This window comes from Lepus europaeus, chromosome 17 (assembly GCF_033115175.1).
Source record: "Lepus europaeus isolate LE1 chromosome 17, mLepTim1.pri, whole genome shotgun sequence".
Lineage (NCBI taxonomy): Eukaryota > Metazoa > Chordata > Mammalia > Lagomorpha > Leporidae > Lepus > Lepus europaeus.
This window is the reverse complement of record NC_084843.1, coordinates 56,583,159-56,602,314: the sequence shown is the minus strand read 5'-3', so window position 1 is coordinate 56,602,314 and position 19,156 is coordinate 56,583,159. Positions and strand designations below refer to the sequence as shown.

Here is a 19,156-nt window from a genome sequence, read left to right as displayed (position 1 = left end):
TAACCCTGCATTTTACCACTGCTAGTTTGGAGAACATTGCATAGGAATGGTGGTGGCCACATCTTTTGTCTGAATAATCACCACCATTTCTCTGATATCCAGAATTTAATTTGTGCTCAAGGGGAAGACCTAATCTAACTATCTCCCACTCCTTTCCCCCCTTTTCTCCCCTCTTTGCTCTCTAGGCACAATTTTCCTCAGGTACACATTCCACAATCTCTTTAAAATAAAATGTGCTAAAGTTATTAGTGATGCTTTTGTCTTCACATAGGAGACAACTGGAAGTCCATGGTGCCAATTTTTATTGTCATCATTTCTGAGTTCATATTGGAATTTAGTACAAATAGTTCCACTCTTGCCAAGCATCTTGCAGTTCATATAGGATGATCTCAAAAGCTGATCACTTTCATACCGTAAGTGTCAATAATGCTTCTGCTGAAAAAAAATCTAGCCCTTTTTGAGTTTTAGGTGGCAGTCAACAACTATAGCTAACAGAGGACTTTAGCTATACCTTGAGGGCTAAATGCTAAAATCTCCAGAGTCTATATTATGACACCCTCCTGGCAAATAGTAGGGCCCTAATACACCTATGTTGTACTTTGAATCAAGTTATGCATTTGCACACTAATAAACTCTGTTCAATAATTCCAATGTAAGTTGCTATCAGAGAAACACTCCAGATATATTTACCAATATCAAGATCAAATAATACAGTAATTGTGTTCAGCCTGCACAGAACAAGTATACTGAGAAGTGTTCAAAATGCATTGGAACAAGGAGAGGTGAGAATTTGGTTTTGAGTAGATTTGTTGGAGGAAATCTTGGTAGAAACCATTGAGGAATAGGTCGGATTTTATTTGTTTTGGGAGATGCTCTCTTAAAAGTACCTCACACTAACCGATTGCACAACTGGAGCCGTGGGAGATGTTCTCTTATATCAAAGGTACATTTTATGTAAGAACTTAGGGGAAGAGATAGAAAATTATAGGTATGTTGCTACCATAAAATATAATGATTAGAATATGTGGAAGGAGGTAAAACTAAAAATGTAGTTTATACTTTGTGTAAGTAGATGACTCAAATTCTTAAGGAGGTTTTTCACTTGAAGGTATGGATCTTAGCTTGAGGTTAGTTGTTGGGAATAGTGACTGACCTACTACCTAATGATCTATACATTGACTCAGTTTCCTTTTTCATGGAGTCTATGCTGTAAACTACCTCAGTTTTCAGCTGTTTAAGCTTCCCTTCCTGGGGCAGGCTCTGTGGCCCAGCAGGTTAACGTGCTGGCCTGAAGCGCCAGCATCCCATATGGGTGCTGGTTCTAGTCCTGGGTGCTCTTCTTGCTATCCAGCTCTCTGCTATGGAGTGGGAAAGCAGTAGAAGAAGGCCCAAGTGTTGGGCCCCTGCACCTGCGTGGTAGACCTGGAAGAAGCTCCTGGCTCCTGGCTTCGAATCGGCGAAGCTCTGGCCGTTGTGGCCAATTGGGGAGTGAATCAATGGATGGAAGACGTCCCTCTTTCCTCTCTCCACCTCTCCATCTATCTGTATAACTCTGACTTTCAAATAAATAAATAAATCTTTTTAAAAAAATAAAATAAGCCTGCCTTCCTGATTTTCAAGGTCTCATTGAGCCCTTTTCCATTTATTAAATAAAATAGCAGCAATTTTCCTACAGGTGAATCACATAATGATTTTAACAGTCTTTTATATATATATATCACTGAAAAAGTATGATTATATTCCATCCAGTTGTCTTCCATAAAAAAAATATGTAGAAAATACCAACTAAAGTGACTCTGTATGTTAACAGCATTTGATTAGGTTAAGGATATAGCAGAGCAAATTGTTCTGCTCAAAGAATGAAAAGGTATTGCACAAATTATCTTAAAGAGCCAAAAACAGCATCCAGTTCTTACTTAAAACAATTTGTTCTTGGAATATTGTCAGCTAAAATTGTGGTCAACTTTTGCGAATTGTATGAATTTGCACTGCATATTTTATTTAGTGTTTAGCAAACTCAAATATGGCTTTGCATAACTTACACAATACTCTATGAAAATGACTTCAGAAACTCCCACAGAAGTTGACAAATTGGGCATCTAATGCATTTAAACTAATTGAATGCTTAGCAGTTAAAGAGTTGACTTGTTAAGAAAGAAGATCAGATTTTCATGGAGATAATGCTGTGCCTACTGCCACATTGAATCTAACCCAACCCTATATCAGAAATATTAAAGAAGCCTAAAGAAGAAAATAATGTGAACTTTAATCACCATTCTACTTACTCTTTAGTGAGATGTTCATGAATCATATGCAATAACATAACCATTTTGAAACCTATTCTTAAATTTCCAAGCTGTTATTTTCAGGAAATTTAGAAAGTAAATTGCTAAGTGATAAAGAGTAATTTGAGACCATTGCTTATGTCATTGTTTTTTCTTCCCTGCAGACTGGAAGAAAGGAAAGAAGTAATACCCTGAATGTTGCTATAGACAACATGTGCAAGAAGACAAGGGATCTTCGCAGACAGGTAGAGAAAGAGGGAGAAAAGAAGACACAAACGTGCAAAATGAAAGTTTTACCCATGGCTGGGGTATTTCTTGTTTTGCTCATAGAAAATAAGTTTAGAACAGGAAACATACTTAGGTACTTCAAACATGTTGGTGGCAAAAATAATAGTAGTAGAAAGAAGGGCTGGCGCTGTAGCAGAGCAGGTTAAGCTGCCACCTGCAGTACCGGCATTCTTTATGGACCCCAGTTCAAGTCCCGACTGTTCCACTTCTAATCCAGCTCTTGGCTATGCCCTGGAAAAGCAGTGGAGGATGGCCCAAGTCCTTGGGCCCCTGCACCCATGTGGGAGACCTGGAAGAAACTCCTGGCTCTTGGCTTCAGATGGGTGCAGCTCTGGCTGCAGCCATTTTGGAAGTAAACCAGTGAATGGAAGACCTCTCTCACTCTCTCTCTCTCTCTCTCTTTCTCTCTCTCTATCTCTGCCTTTCTGTGGCTCTGCCTTTCAAATAAATAAATCAATCTTAAAAAAGAAAGAAAGAAAGAAAGAAAGAAAGAAAGAAAGAAAGAAAGAAAGAAAGAAAGAATATGTGCCAAATATCTAGCAGAGTTACATTCAAATCCTGGACTATGTCCTAAACAGTTGAGATCCTGGGCTGGAATTTCATCTCTCTGGGATTCTTTGAACATGTAAAATGGAATTAATATTATATAATAGAGCTATGAGGATTAAATGAATGCATATCTTTATCTAGAACAGAGTTCTATTTTTAAGGAATGTTGAGGAATTTATTCTGTTACATGAAAAGCTAAGTTATGCCAATGCTTATAGAAAGCAGCTAATAATTAAGATAACCTAATAATTTAGAATTTCTTTTCAATGATTTTTATAAAAATAAGTTTCTGTTTAAATTCAGGATGCATTTAAACCTCAGGTCATCAAGAATATAAAATTATAAAGGGTTTTATGAAGTGATTTAGAAGTCATCCACTATTAGGTCACAAGTTAATTTTTTTTCCAGAAATATAAAGACTTAGCTATTTTCAAAGACTTTTGCTTTTAATTCCTTTCCACTATTGAATAACCACATTTCTTATGTATAACTTTAACTTGGCCACCATGAACTCATAAAAGAGCAGCAATAAGCTTCTCAAACAAAAGCTTTAGTACAAGATATTATTGTAGTTTAATGGGAAGATTTAGTAAAATGACTGAGCAAGCTTTTAATTCAGTAGTAGATTTATAAGTGGCATAAATAGGAATCACTAGCCTTTTAATACTAGCTGTAAAAAAAACTCAAGGTACAAGCTGTGAAAATCCCAGTTTCTCAACTTTATGACCTTAATATGAATTTGATTTCTACCAAAGGAATTTGGAATCACAGGATGTAGGAGATGGAAGAAACTTCAAATAACCTGTCTTACCTAGCAGATGAGAAAGCTGACCAGTGTGGTAAAGGAAAAAAGAGCCTTGAGTCAGAACTTACCCTAAAACCTAGAACTCAGATCCACAGGCATATTCTTGAGCTACTCCAGGATTTCTGCCCCATGTGTTCCTCCTACCATCAACAAGGTTCTGTGTTACGAGCATTCAACATTCATACTGCCGGAGTTCTTGCGGTGATTATTTTTTCCTTTTTTTCTTTTTCTTTTCTTTCTTTTTTCTTTTTTATTTTTTTTGACCAGCAGAGTGGTCAGTGAGAGAGAGAGACAGAGAGAAAGGTCTTCCTTTTTCTGTTGGTTCACCCCCCAATGGCCGCTGTGGCCGGCGCACCACGCTGATCCAAAGCCAGAAGCCAGGTGCTTCTCCTGGTCTCCCATGGGGTGCAGGGCCCAACGACCTGGACCATCCTCCACTGCACTCCTGAGCCACAGCAGAGATCTGGCCTGGAAGAGGGGCAACCAGGACAGAATCCGGCGCCCTGACTGGGACTAGAACCTGGTGTGCCGGCACCGCAGGCGGAGGATTAGCCTAGTGAGCCACGGCGCCGGCCGTGATTATTTTTTCTAATAAAAGTTAAGAAAAAGCAATTCCTCATGAGTCAAATTATCAGATTTAGGAAACAAAAGCATGAGATGCCCAGTTAAATTTCAATTCCAGGTTAGTAACAAATATATATTAATATAATTATGCCCTGAATATTACTTATAAATTTTTTAAAATAGCTGTGTTTATTGGAAAGAAAAGTTTAACCATACAACCTATGTTTTATCTTGTAATGCTACTTGTGTTTCCAACTCATTATCATTAGTGGGATAAAGAAATACCATTATAGATTACTAATACTTTCATCACAGAAAACATTTCCACTTTGTAGAGAATGGCTGTGTTCTGGAGGTATGACTATTGCATGTGGTTTCACAGGTTACCTCTTCATTTTTTTGTTTTTCTATTATTTTTTAACAAACAACTGTGAAAAACAACAACCATTATTCCATCTCATGATGCCGTGGCTTGGCTGGGAGTTGGCAAGGCCATTTTTATGATATTTTCACTTGTGATTTCCTCAGTACTGTCAAATGATGACTGGAGCTGACTCAGGGCTGTGTGTTTGGGGACTTATCCTATCCCCTCTGACCATGTAGTATGTAATCATCTAGTTTTTTTTTTTTTTAAGATTTATTTATTTGTTTGTTTTTAAAGATGTATTTTATTTATTTGAAAGACAGAGTTACAGAGAGAGGAAGAGGTAGAGAGAGAGGTCTTCCATCTGCTGGTTCACAACCCAGATGGCCGCAACAAACAGAGCTGTGCCGATTCAAAGCCAGGAGTTTCTTCTGGGTGTCCCATATGGGTGCAGGGGCTCAAGGACTTGAGCCATCCTCCATTGCTTTCCCAGGCCATAGCAGAGAGCTGGATGGGAAGAGGAGCAGCCAGGACTAGAACCGGTGCCCATATGGGATGCCGTCGCTTCAGGCCAGGGCTTTAGCCCACTGCGCCACAGCACTGACCCCCTATTTATTTATTTGAAAGGCAGAGTTACAGAGAGGCAGAGGCGGGGAGAGAGATAGAGAGGTCTTCCATCCGCTGGTTCACTCTGCAGATGGACTCAATGGCCAGAGCTGCACTGATCTGAAGCCAGGAGCCAGCAGCTTCTTCTGGGTCTCCCACGTGGGTGCAGGGGCCCAATGACTTGGGCCAACTTCTACTGCTTTCTCAGGCCATAGCAGAGGGCTGGATCAGAAGTGGAGTAGCCAAGACTTGAACTGGCACCCAAGTGGGGTGCCAGCACTGCAGGCCACAGCTTTAGCCATCTTGCTATAGTGTCAGCCCATCTTCTAGATTTTTAAGCATCTACTATTTCATTAAAAAATGAAAGCAATCAAATATATTCTATTATATTATACACACTGAAATACACATTGAGTTTCATAAAGGGAGGTTAAAATTTTTATTTCTGCATATTAAGAAAAATGGTTTGATATTTAGTAAATGCCAAAGTAAGGATGTCAAAAAAACATAATTCTGGTAAAAATAAGCAAAACAAAAATATGACATGTTGCTGAGTTGCTAGATGGCTAGATCTTTCTTATTTTCATTCTTGGTTCCATCACTGCAACACTCAGAAAAATGTATAAGCTCTTATTCCTCCTAGTTATTTTCCTTATCATCAAATAATATGAAGTATCTGTAAGTATAAGTTCTACTAAATTGACAAAGAATATGTATACTGAAATATTAGCTGATTTAGTTTCCGTTAGTCAACTGAGTGTTGAAAAGCATACTTTGCTATTTGATTTAAAATTAGAATGTCATTGGTATGCACAAATATAAGTTTTAAAAGTTCTCTGAGGATGCTTTTCTAAGATACTTTCTCCTTTCTATTCTTCCTCCCACTCAAAATTTCATTCTTTCTGTTACTTTATTTGTGTTGGTGGTGGGAAATTTTTTTTGTAGTTTTCGCTTTTGGGTTTCAATTGTAGGAAAATATATTATTCTATTTGAAATCCCAAGCCACTTATATCAGTGGGAAATAGAAAAATTGATATTTCCAAACCTTTTATTAAACTGTAGTGAGAAAAGATGGAAAGCCCCTCAGTTTGGTTTTGTTCTGACATCTTTCATGCCTGGCCACAAAAAGGTATTTATTGAAAATACACATTTCTAACTCCTCTGGGCCTCCCACTAACTCAAATTTTTAGTGCTGTATCTTTGATTTCTACATTGGCATATTGCATTCTTCTTTAAACTTTTTTCCCTACTTTTTTTTTTTTTTTTTACCTAATTGAAAGGAAAACTCTATGCCATCAGACAGGAAAGTACAATGGAAATAAATAAGTAGTGGTATAAATGTAGATATAGATGACTATGCAATGTAATGTAAAACAATTTCTCATATGAATATGTCAAAATTATAAATAAAATTGCTTAGCATAACATTCTACCCCTTCCATAGCTCATGCCTATCTGTATTTCCAGTTCTATCTCATATTTCCTTTCTCACTGTCAGCATAATACAAAGCACAAAGCAGAAGTGGCAGAGTGTTATCCTCAATAAGTAGTTTATGTTAAATGCTGAGGTCTGTTGCTTGGTGCATGAACAAATAACATTAACGCCAGATGAAATGAGTCTTTTAGATTGAATTACCTGAAAGCAGGGCCTAAGACTAGGGCCTTGGTGCAGATAGTTTATTTGGGGAGAAATTGCAAGAAGCAAGTAAAAAATAAAACAGTGGGAAAAATGAGGCAGGGAAAGAGAGAAGGGTGTTATTGTGATTTCTGATACAGACTACAGGAACTTTAGGATCCATGTGAACTGACAGAATGTTTCCCAGGATCTCATGACTAATGGATAGTGGCTAGAAATTTTTTTCCAGTGGTTCTCATCCCCATTCATCAAGGGTTTTCCTCAATGATGTGGATGCTCCAAAAATTACAGGTTGTTTTGCTTGGGCTATGAATCTCAGAGATCTGGAGCAGGACCTGAGGCAGAACGAGAGAGAAGCATGGGATATCATTAGAAGATATAGAAATGTACCCCAGAGAAACAGCTGAAATCAGAGACAGGTTTGGAGGATGAGATGTAAGGCATCAAAATCCTCTAACATAGTTCATAAACAGATATGGCTGTGCAGGCAAAGCACCAAGAATCAACAAATCAGATAGCGACTGGTGAGAAAATTGTAGGATGATTGGACTAATTATGCTGTTTGCTGTTTGTGTGGGATAAGGGGCTTTGAGCATGACAGATATCTCCTTGCCTGCTGACTGTGTGCTCTCTTAAAGGTTTTACTCACGTCTAACACAAGCCACTGATTTCTCTCCATTTCTTTCTGCCATCAGACAAAAAGATCATGCAGGTTTCAAAGTTTGAGATGAAAGTTATTCTCCATCTGTCTCGAGTCTATTGATTTGGTGAGAAATTGAGAGAAAGGGAGAGAGAGAGAGAGAGAGAGAGAGAGAAACACACTTCAGCCCTCTGATTCATTTCCCAGATGTCCACAAAGGTCCCCAGCTAGTATTGAAGCTGGGAGCTGGGAACTCAATCCAAGTCTCCTTTGTGTGTGGAAGCAACTCATACATTTAAGCCATCACTGCTGATTCCCAGCAGAAAGCTGGAGTCAGGAGTGGAGCCAAACATAACCCAGGCACTCCAATGTGGAATTTGGGTGTTAACTGTTAGGCCAAACACCTGTCCACAATATGTTTGTTCTGAAAATTGCAAGAGGATAATCTGGCTTTATAAGTGGCAGATGGGAACTTTTATCAAACTCTTTTATATGAAAAAATTCCTTCTTAAATGTGTGTATCAATATAGCTAATTCCATGTCTTGCTTCTTGTCAGTCTCCTTGTTTCTCATTTACTTGTCAAACCATAGCAATAGGACTCCTGCTCCCACTATTCCACTGATACTGCTCTTACTAAGGCCATCAGTAACCCCAAACCAAAGAGACAACTCTCATTTTATTTGACTTCCGTTTTTTTCTGAAAATATTTTTTCTGTCAACATTCTGGTTTTCCTTTATTATTAGATTTAATGATTCTTATCTCTCCACTAGATTATAAGGGACTATGTGTTTCCCATTCTGACATTTCTCACAAAACTTTACTTTTGGTAGAATGGTGATGCATGGTATTTAGATATATTTATTGGATTGAATGAAATCACATATACAGAAAAGACAGTTCAACAAGTTTGTGATGTGGATATTATTATTTTGTCTGGTGGGATTAAGTACATTTTGAGAACATCGATGCAGAAGTTTACTTGAATGTTTATCTTCTGTGGTTGGTAATTTGTCCCCTATTTAGTGGCCATTGTCTCAGTGTCTTTTTAGATCTGACTCTTCTATCTGTGTGGTTACCATGACATGTTTCCTAAAACTTTGTTCTAGGGCACCGCACTGTGCACCTCCCTGTGTGTGGCCCTTTCCATATCTTTGACTTAAGTCACCTCCCATGTTCAGGCTCTCAATGGCATTTCCCTTAGAGCAGATCATCTCTCAGCCTCCTTCTGTGTGTCCCAGTTATAGAAGAAAAAGGAGAGTTTTTTTCATTTAACATAAAATTATTTCTCTGAGTGATTCCTTCTACTTTTCTTTCTCATAGCTGAAACTCATACAACATGATTCCCAGCTCATCCCCTAACTTGTAACCTCTTACCTGACATAACTGGTCTACTCCCTATGGGCAGAAAACACATTATTTATTCACAAAAAGTTTCCCCCTTGCCTTGAAGTCGCTTGGGACTCTACACTCTGTCCTAATAAGTGTTCAGTAAATATTAATTTGTTACCATTAGTGATTTGCCTTCCCGCATGCTAAGCAGAATCCTTCCTTGGGGCTTTTCCTGCAGCCTTTGTAAAATTTTGCAATTTTCTAAGTTTTTGGCCAGAGATATTTTTCTCCCAGATACCTATGTTCATAATGCATTTATTATCCTATGATTATTATTGGAAAATAGTGCTTTTTACAATGTAGCTCTATCATTCTGCTTATTGGAAATGTATTACTAGTAATTCTTACATAATGTAAGTGTCTGTTGGTGTAAAAATACATCAAAATATAGTTTTCATAGAAGAAAAAATATAATTTGTCTTATAGCTATTTATCTTTTAGTTTCATTGTATAAAAGTTGTTAAACTGAGGAGGTTGATCCAAAAAGCTTTGGATCTAGTCATAATCATTGATATTGTTAATGAAACATTTCAGGATATTGTGATCTTTAAAAGCTCAATATTAAATAAATACAATGAATTAATTTTCCAGTGCAGTTTTAAATCTCAGAAAATATCTGCTGAATACAGTAATTATCTAATTGTCATTTATAAGCTTACATGTAATCTAATTTAGAGGAACTCATTGTAGCAGAATGTTAGAGTTGTTTAATAATTTAAGGTGTGAGGGCAAGAACAATTAATGCAAATGGGGAAAATTGGACATCAAACTCATTTATTATTCTTCTTGCTCTATTACTCAGTTATCAGCTGGCATAATCGGTGATCTAACTTGGTTTAATTACCATGAAGTCTACAATTTAGCTAATCAAAATTTATCATCAGTTCCTCCAACAAGGTGGAAACATTTTATAATTTATAATTATGAAAATGCAAGATGTTCATTGCTGTTTGTACACATGCATAAACAGTCTAATACTTCAATTTCCTTGAGAAAAATGTAACATTACCACTTATAATATGACTTTTGGGCTAAGCGCAATTTAAGAAAAATTATTGACTTTTGAGGGCAAGGGAAATATTGCTAGATGGCTTTTTTCTTAAATATTTTGTTTTAGTTTTTGAAAGAATATTTATATACAGTCCTAAATATTATGATTTTAGGAATTATTTAAAATATATATAACATGAATTTTATAACCATATAAGAATAGAAAGTAACAAACTATTGAAAAAAGAAAAACCTGAATTTTTTCATTTCTCTTCAGCTGCGCAAGGCTATTATAGATCATGTGTCAGATTCCTTCTTGGATACGACAGTCCCACTTTTGGTCCTCATTGAAGCTGCTAAAAATGGCCGGGAAAAGGAAATAAAAGAATATGCTGCGATATTTCATGAACACACCAGCAGACTTATAGAGGTAAGTGTGCTAGGTCTTTAAAGTACTTTAAATCCAAGAGAATGAGGTTCCTATTCCCCATTTACAGTTGAATTATACTCAAATAAAATCTTTTGACAACATATTACAAATGTAGCAGAGTTAGGTCAAGGTAATTCTAAGGAGTATGTGCCCAATAGTATAAACTAACTGATATTGGCTTGGAAAAGAAACAACCTATTTTGAAAGAGCTATGAAACTAGACTCAATAATGTTTTATGTTTAAGATTCATGTTTTACCAAGGGCCACAGAAAAGAACTGATTAAATGTACATAGTCTGTCTTAACCTTAAAAATATCTTCTCATTCTAACTTATACACACCAAATATTCTGTCTGTTGGTATTACTGTTTCTCTACCATCTTTAAGTAACTATAGTGTTCCTTTAGCCTTTCATATCATGTTCAACTATTGAACAGGAGCAAAAAACATGTATATATGGGGGGGAGTAGAATTCATGAATAATTAAGGGTAGTGGATTGTTCCATATTCCAATAAAGATAAAGGACTTGATAGAACTATAATTCCCTCTATTTAGAAATTTGAGATACCAGAATGCCCTGTGATTTGGGGAACAGTGTGGTATTGTTAGAGGAACCATGAAGTGCTAGGAGATTTCCAGGAGACCTGGGAGGCTATTATATTATGAGTATCCATAACACAGCTACAGTATGATAAAGAGCCTGAATTAAAGAACTTCTAGAACAATACCAAGGCAACACTCACAAGATCAGGAATCAGTGGCAGAAAGGAGAAAATGCAATTTACCATAATCTATATACCAGAGCTGGTAGTCACCTTGTACTTGGTTTTGTGGCTGAAGTCTATTCTGAATGTCAGGGCCTGTGTTCATCAGGATCCTCTAGAGATATGAATTGGTAGGATACACAGATAGGTCTATGAATGGGGGATTTAATTGGGATACTTGACTTGCATGATTATGGATTATGGCAGCTAAGAAAGTGTGCAACTTATCATCTGCAGGCTGGACACCCAGGGATGCTAGTAGTGTGGCTCAGTCCAAGTCTGAGGGCCTGAAAACCAGGGAAACCAAGGGTGTAACTCTTGGTCCTAGGCTAATATACTGAGTGTCAGCAGGGGGTCCACTGATGTAAATCCTGGAGTCCAAAAGCCAGCATTATGATGAAGGCAGGAGCCAAGCATGTCTTGGCTTTGAGGGAGAGGCCAATTCCTGTTCTTTGTTTAGTCTCTCAAGACCTGCAGCAAGTTGATGGTGCTAGCCTACATCAATTCCAAGGCTTCTTGCTTAGTCTACCCAGACCCACATGCTAATATAATTTGGAAACACCCTCACACAAATGTCTAACATAATGCTTTTTCAGGTATTTCTGTATTCCTTAATCCAGTCAAGTTGACACGGAAAAATTAAATGTCACAGTGCCCATGCCATACGGTTTATTACATGTTTTGACTGCTGCATCTCCCTATTCCTGCCATAAACTCTGTTGAAATGTTCCCTGTGTCCCAAATTGATTGTAAACCTTGTGAGTGAGAAATAATCACCACCTGAATTAGTGTCATAGTGTTTGACAGAACATCTACTAAAAAGAGGACTTGCCTAGCATATGTAATGTGAATCCACCAGGAAGGAGTTTTCCAGTGTAGCTAGCATTTGTCTTTTAAACTCTCTGCATCCGAGTCTCCATAACTAGAAAATGGAAGGAGTGAGTGAACACATTTTGGACTAGAACTCCCTCATTCCCAACTTTGAAATCTCCTTTGAACTCTGAAGAATTCTTTGAAGTAGGACAATTTCAACTTGTCTTACATGAAAATAAAGGTATAAAAGTTGAACCAGACTAGAGTTGGAGCTGATTTCCAGCTTTATAGTTTTTTAATTGATTGATTCAATTATTAATTATGTATCATTTGGCTAGTTGATGTATTCCTTTGTGTACCCATTCCTCAAATATTTGTTCAGTATATTCACAAGAGAATGCTAAAAGTAAGAAGGCAGGGATGGGCATGTGGCACTGGATTTAATTCCCTACTTGGGACATCCCCATCCCATATTGGAGTGCTCTGTTCAAGTTGTTGCTCCTTTTGTCCTGATCCCAGTGCCTGCTAATGCACATCCTGGAGGCAGCAGAGGACGGCTGGAGGACGTGGGCCCCTGCCTGCCAGGTGGGACACCCAGATTGACGTCCAGGCTTCCTGGCTTCGGCTGGCCCAGCCCTGGGTGTTACAGGCATTTGTGGAGTGAGCCAACACATAAAATATCTCTCTCCGTCTATGTCTCTGTCTCTCTGTATTCCAAATGAAATGAAAGTAAACAATGTCTTTTTTTTAGATGTAAGAGGGCAAAGCAGAGGGAATAAGTTTTAAACACACCCAATTCAACATAGTCCCTTAGTGTCATGAAAAACCTTGTCTAAAAGGGTATCCTTTCAGCTGAAATCTCACAAAATTATGAAAACACCTCTTCTGGTAAAATGCTCTGAAAGTAAAACTTGTTTTCTGCTGAAAAAAAAATGCATCTATATTCATATTTCTCAATTTGTCTTTCTATGAAACATAAATCTCATGATGTGCTCATTGGAGAAAGATACTTTGGTTAAGCCATTTTAGGAAAAAAGTTCTCTGGATAGCTTCCTTTAGAGATTTTGTATTCTTTAAAAATACTGAGAAATGAGATATCTTTAAATTACTTTAAGCCAGCATTTCCCCCAAGTTAGTTTAAAGAAGTTTTTCTTTCACAACACATATCTAAGGTACTACCTTCAAGAACGATTGGGAAGGGAAAGGCAGTTGGCACAGGGGTTAAGACAATGCTTTGGGTGGGGTGTGGTATTGTGACACAGTGGGTTAAGCTGCTACCTGCAAAGACAACATCCCGCATGGGCGCTAATTTGAGCCCCAGGTATTCCAGTTCTGACCCAGCTCCCTGCTAATGTGCTTGGGAAAGCAGTGGAAGATGGCCCCAGTGCTTTGGCCCTGCCATCCACATAGGAGACCTCAGTGGAATTCCAGGCTCCTGACTTCAGCCTGGCCGAGCCCCAGCCATTGGCCATTGTGATCATTTGAGGAGTGAACCAGTAGAAAGAAGATCTCTTTCTCTCTTTCTCTCTTTCTCTCTCTCTCTCTCTCTCTCTCTCTCTCTCTCTCTGTAACTGTGCCTTTCAAATAATAAATAAAATCTTAAAAAAAAAAGACAGTGTTTGGGGACTTCTGTATCCCGTATCAGAGTACTTGGGTTTGAGTCCCAGCTCCACTTACGATTCCAGTTATCTGTTAATGAGCAGGTAATGTTCAACTAGTTGGGTTGCTGTCATCCACATGGGAGATCCAGATTGAGTTTCAGGCTCCTAGCTTTGGCCTGGCTAGTCCTTCCTGTTGTGAGAATTTGGGGAGTGAACTAGCAGTTGGATCTCCCTCTATCTGTCTCTGTCTCTCTGTTTTTTTAAATAATTAAAAATGAAAATAATAAAAAAAAAAACACTTGGGAATATTGCCTTAATTTTTTAACCAAATGATGACTTACTATTACATACACTGAGCTCTAAGAATTTGTTTAAAATGGTCACAGATTTTTTTTTTGAAAACTCACTTTCATGTGAGTATTGAAGGTATATAAAGAATAGGTCTTAATATAATTGTGTATATTCTCTAACTAATTATAATGAAATTATGCTAGTTTTAGAGTGACAGATATGAGGTTTGGTTCTCTCTGTAGGATTACTTAGAAACTTTGGTTTAAGTTCCAAACTTTAGTTCCAGTAACCTTTTACTATGTGACAAACCATTCCAAAACTTAGTGGCCTAAAATAACTATTATTGTCTCACACTAATCTATGAGTAGATTGGGCAGAACTGAGCAATTTTTACTTGTAATTCCGCATGCAATTATTGTTGGATATTGGGCTGGGCATAGAGCCTGTTAAAGGGCTGCCCATGCTGGACTGGACATATAAGATGACACATTCACATTACTCAAAAGTGCATGTTAACTGTGAGGCAGGGAATTAGCTATATGGAGCACCTATACATGGCCTTTCTCTGTGGCAACAGCCTCACACAGTGTGGTGTTTGGATTCTGAAATGAGAAGTCCCAAGAACAAGCAAGAGAAAAAAATAGAAGCTGCCTCTTCTCTTAAGGTTTGGGCCCAGAAATTGGCAGATTCCATTGTATTCTGTTAGGCAGAGCAGTAATAACCTGCCCAGACCCAAAAGTAAGGAAGCATTCAATAGAAGGAATAGCAAAGTATTTTTGGTCACTGTCTTCTTAGGGCTTCATTTGCTTTATCTGTAAAGTTAAGCTTACACAGGGCCACAGTTGTGGCTAGCAGGTTAACCTGCCGCCTGTAACCCCAGCATCCCATACGGATGCCAGGTAGTATCCTGGCTGCTCCACTTCTGGTCCTGTTCGCTGCCAAAGAACCTGGGAAAGCAGAACAAATCATGAGACCCCTGTACCTGTGGGAGACCCGAGGAAGCTCCTGGCTCCTGGCTTCAACCTGGACCAGCCCTGGCCCTTGTGGCCATTTGGGGAGTGAATCCATGATAGAAGTTCCCTCTCTCTCTCTATCTCTCTATCTCCACCCCACCCACTATAACTCTGCCTTTCAACTAAATAAGATAAACCTTTTTAAAAAATTAAGTTTAGGCAAGATAACAGTTCAGATCATTCCCAGTTTCTAGAATTCTATGATCTTTTTTTAGTTAACTGAGAGACTTCTAGTTTTCTAAGAGATGTAGACACAGATAAAATGAAAACGTTTTTTAAGTATACTTCTTGCACACTATGTTACATGTGTTTCAAGAATAAGAAAAAGAAGAAAAATATTCAATTTATCTCTGAGGGAAATTCTGTTTAGAAATGAGCTGCCTAACCAAAGAGAATCATCATTCATTTATAACATTGAGAGAGACACGTCTATGACCGAGTTCTGGGAACTAGAAGGTCTTTACGATATCTGTTTCATAGGATATTTTCTAAATTCTCCTTGTGTGGACTGCTTACCAATCCCCTTCTTCCTTCCTTCCTTCCTAGAACTTTTCTACATATTCACACGTATATACCCATGTTATTCTCAGGTCAAGTAATTTGACTTAACAGGACGGGGTTAGGGTTATGGTTAGGTTAGTTATTCTAAATAACTTCGAGATGAAGCTATTTTCAACAAGTCTAGGTTTTGATACTGTAACAGTATGTGCCAGAGAGATCTAAAATCAATGAACCTATTGAATAAGACTTAACTGGAAAGAAAAGTCCACTTTGAAAGAATTCATGTCAGATCTTTGAAGAAAAACTCCTTTATTTTAGAGGAATTTTTTAAATAATGGTTAGCTTGTAACTTTTACCAAAAGATGGTAAATGCAAACAACAAATGAAGGATCAAGAAATTCTATGGGTAATAATTAGAAAGTCAAAGGACTTAGGGGAAAAGACATGGAAACCAGAAGCAGCATGGCTGATAAATTGGGCCAAATCATGCCCGTTTTCTTGTAGAGTCGTGTCAGAAATCTCTGCCACATTCTTATGTAATTTAGTGTACAGTGATCATAGACGATTAATAGTTATAAAACCCTGGGTAATGTCAATAACTGCAGAACCTAGATCTTTGAGACTAATTTCATCTTAGTTTTGCTGAACTAAGTAACTCCTATGCAAAGTTTTTCCCACTTTGATCTTCCAAATTACTCTCTTTTTGGATTTACAGAGTCTCAATGGGAAGAAGATGGGGTCAAGAGGTAGGCATGCTAAAAGTCACCTTAACATGGTGATTAGCAATTAATGAAAATGTACTCACTAAATTATGCTGCTTAGTAATTTGATCTCACCCTGATAGTTGCTTAGGGCACCATTAATTCTATTAGCTTCCATCAATAGTACTATTAAACAGTTAAAATGAATTTAACTGAAAAATAAAAATATTGAGTAATTCTACAGACTAAAGATTTTGTCTTTTGTTTCTTTGAGCCTCATCTAAAACCTAAGTGCTCAGTAAATCCCTATCGAATCAAGGAAAACATTCATAATACCCACTTCATTTTTTTGTTTTTATTTTATTTATTAAAGATTTATTTATTTTACTTGAAAGTTGGAGTTACACAAAGAGAGAAGGAGAGGCACAGAGAAAGAGAGACAGAGAGAGAGAAAGAGAGAGAGAGAGAGAGTCTTGCATCCACTGGTTTGCTTCCCAATTGACCGCAAGGGCTAGAGCTGCTCTGATCCGAAGCCAAGAGCCAGGAGCTTCTTCCAGGTCTCCAATGTGGGTGCAGGGCCCAAAGGACTTGGGCCATCTTCTATTGCTTTCCCAGGCCGTAGCAGAGAGCTGGATAGGAAATGGAGCAGCCGGGATGCCAGCACTGCAGGCAGCGGCTTTACTCAGTATGCCACAGCACCGGCCCTGGTTTTTTTTTTTTTGTTTGTTTGTTTTTAAAAAGTTGACTTTGGGGATTCTAGTAACTAGACTTGAAATATGTCTGAGCTCAATAATTAAGCAGAGCACTTCCTTACTCTAGTACACATAGGTACTATAAAATAATTCTTAACTGTTATACTACTAATAAATACCTTTAATTTTCAAAAGCACACACTAGACACCCTGCTCCAGCTCTTCCTCTGAAGGAGTTTCTAACAGTTCAGTAACATCTTTAAAGAACTTTCCACTTCAGCCATGTACTTTGTAACTTTAATGTGATGATATATTATTCAGAAGAATGCAATTTCATTCAACAAATGCACCGTATATTATATATACTATTTAATATCTCTAAAATAAACTAAATTTAAAACTTTGACTATTATTATTAATCATATAATTACAGTCGCATTATAATTTGTTTTCAGCAAGTCTGTTATGCTAAATTTATATTGCTGACGACTGACATAGTGAAAGCTCCAGTTTACCTGTGTATTTTACCACGTTAATTATCATTACGTGTGACAGTATTGATGATCTAGGCCAGAAAATTTTCCATGAGGTAGAGAAGCTTCTCTAAGTGAAAAACCAGCTTCATCAGTACTTTGACTTACTCATCAAAAATTCATCTATCTTGACGCACCTTATTTTAGTAAGTTTCATGGGAGCCTTTCATCAAAAAGGAAAAAGTGGGTGGACATTTAATTATAATACTTCCCTACAATCTACAAGGCTGATTGTTCCCACTTGCAAAATGGCGAGCCAGATTTAGCAGAGCCTCGGTGCCAAACCAAGAAGCATTTGCAAGAAGTGCTAATTTACTAATATCTTTGCTGCTTGACAGAATGCTGTTCAACTTTCACACTTTGCTTTCTTTAATTGATCATCTGTTATCAAATAAGAATATGTTTGATCATAAATAAATACAGCTTTTAGACTCTCATCCTATTCTTCTACTTTCTCCTGCTAGAAAAGGAAAAAGTAAAAAATAAAAAGAACAAACCCATATTTACACTTGTGCACAACTAACAACTGTTCTTAGCAAGCATCTTGGCAGCTTTCTCCTCTTTTGATGGGGAAGTTTGTTATAGCTAAGTCAGGAATGCTTTTGCTTATGTAGTCATTGGTGTGACTGCCCACTCCCTGGGCTACAAACTGCTAATCATCTTAATCCTCCTGAAACTAAAAAACCTGAAAACCTGAAAGTGCAGTGAGTTCCTTCCCATATTTGAGATATTTCTTTTTAATTTTCCATATATGGTCTTTTTGAAATATAATAAAGGTAATGAATCAATTATATAGAAAATCATAGACTTTTCACTAACATGTTTAGACATTTTCAAATGGAATATTAATATTTTGGAATTCAGAGAGGAAATAAAACTACATGAGATTCAGCATGAAGTAAGCAATACTTAAATTTAACTCTAAATATGAGGCAGGAGTTGGCTTTGACAAAGTAGAACTCCAAGTGAAGACAGCAGCATGAACAAAGGCACAATGTTCATTCCTATGCTACAGGAATACTAGAAATAAAATCTAGATAGCTTAGTTAGCAGGAGCAGAAGTAGGATAGAGACAGTTGATGAACAAGCTTGAATATTTGATTGCCAAGGTGAAGAGGTTAGACTTCATCTTATAAAACTGGATTCAGTAATTGAATCGGAGCGCTGCAGTACCTTCTCACCAGGATAGCATCTAACAGGAAATCATATTTTAGGAGAACCTGCATGTGGGTTATTTGTACCTGGATATAAAAATTTCCCACCTCAAATAATTTATTCTAATCTAAGATATATGTTGGCATTTAAAAAAGACTACATTTAAAACCTATGCTATTTTGGCCAGCGCCGCGGCTCAATAGGCTAATCCTCCGCCTTGCGGCGCAGGCACACCGGGTTCTAGTCCTGGTCAGGGTGCCAGATTCTGTCCTGGTTGCCCCTCTTCCAGGCCAGCTCTCTGCTGTGGCCAGGGAGTCCAGTGGAGGATGGCCCAAGTGCTTGGGCCCTGCACCCCATGGGAGACCAGGAGAAGCACCTGGCTCCTGGCTTCGGATCAGCGCGGTGTGCCGGCCATGGCGGCCATTGGAGGGTGAACCAATGGCAAAGGAAGATCTTTCTCTCTGTCTCTCTCACTGTTCACTCTGCCTGTCAAAAAAAAAAAAAACAAACAAACAAACAAAAAAAAACTATGCTATTTTATAA

The 19,156-nt window shown here is 37.8% G+C and overlaps 1 protein-coding gene across 1 annotated transcript in view; it reads left to right on the top strand.

Annotated features, from left to right (window-relative positions):
- CTNNA3 (catenin alpha 3) overlaps nt 1-19,156 on the top strand; it is a 1,620,267-nt gene that overhangs the window by 807,971 nt on the left and 793,140 nt on the right. The window contains exons 7-8 of the mRNA XM_062214092.1: nt 2,450-2,530; nt 10,396-10,548. Coding sequence (XP_062070076.1) covers nt 2,450-2,530; nt 10,396-10,548 — 234 coding nt within the window. The remainder of the gene's footprint in view (nt 1-2,449; nt 2,531-10,395; nt 10,549-19,156) is intronic.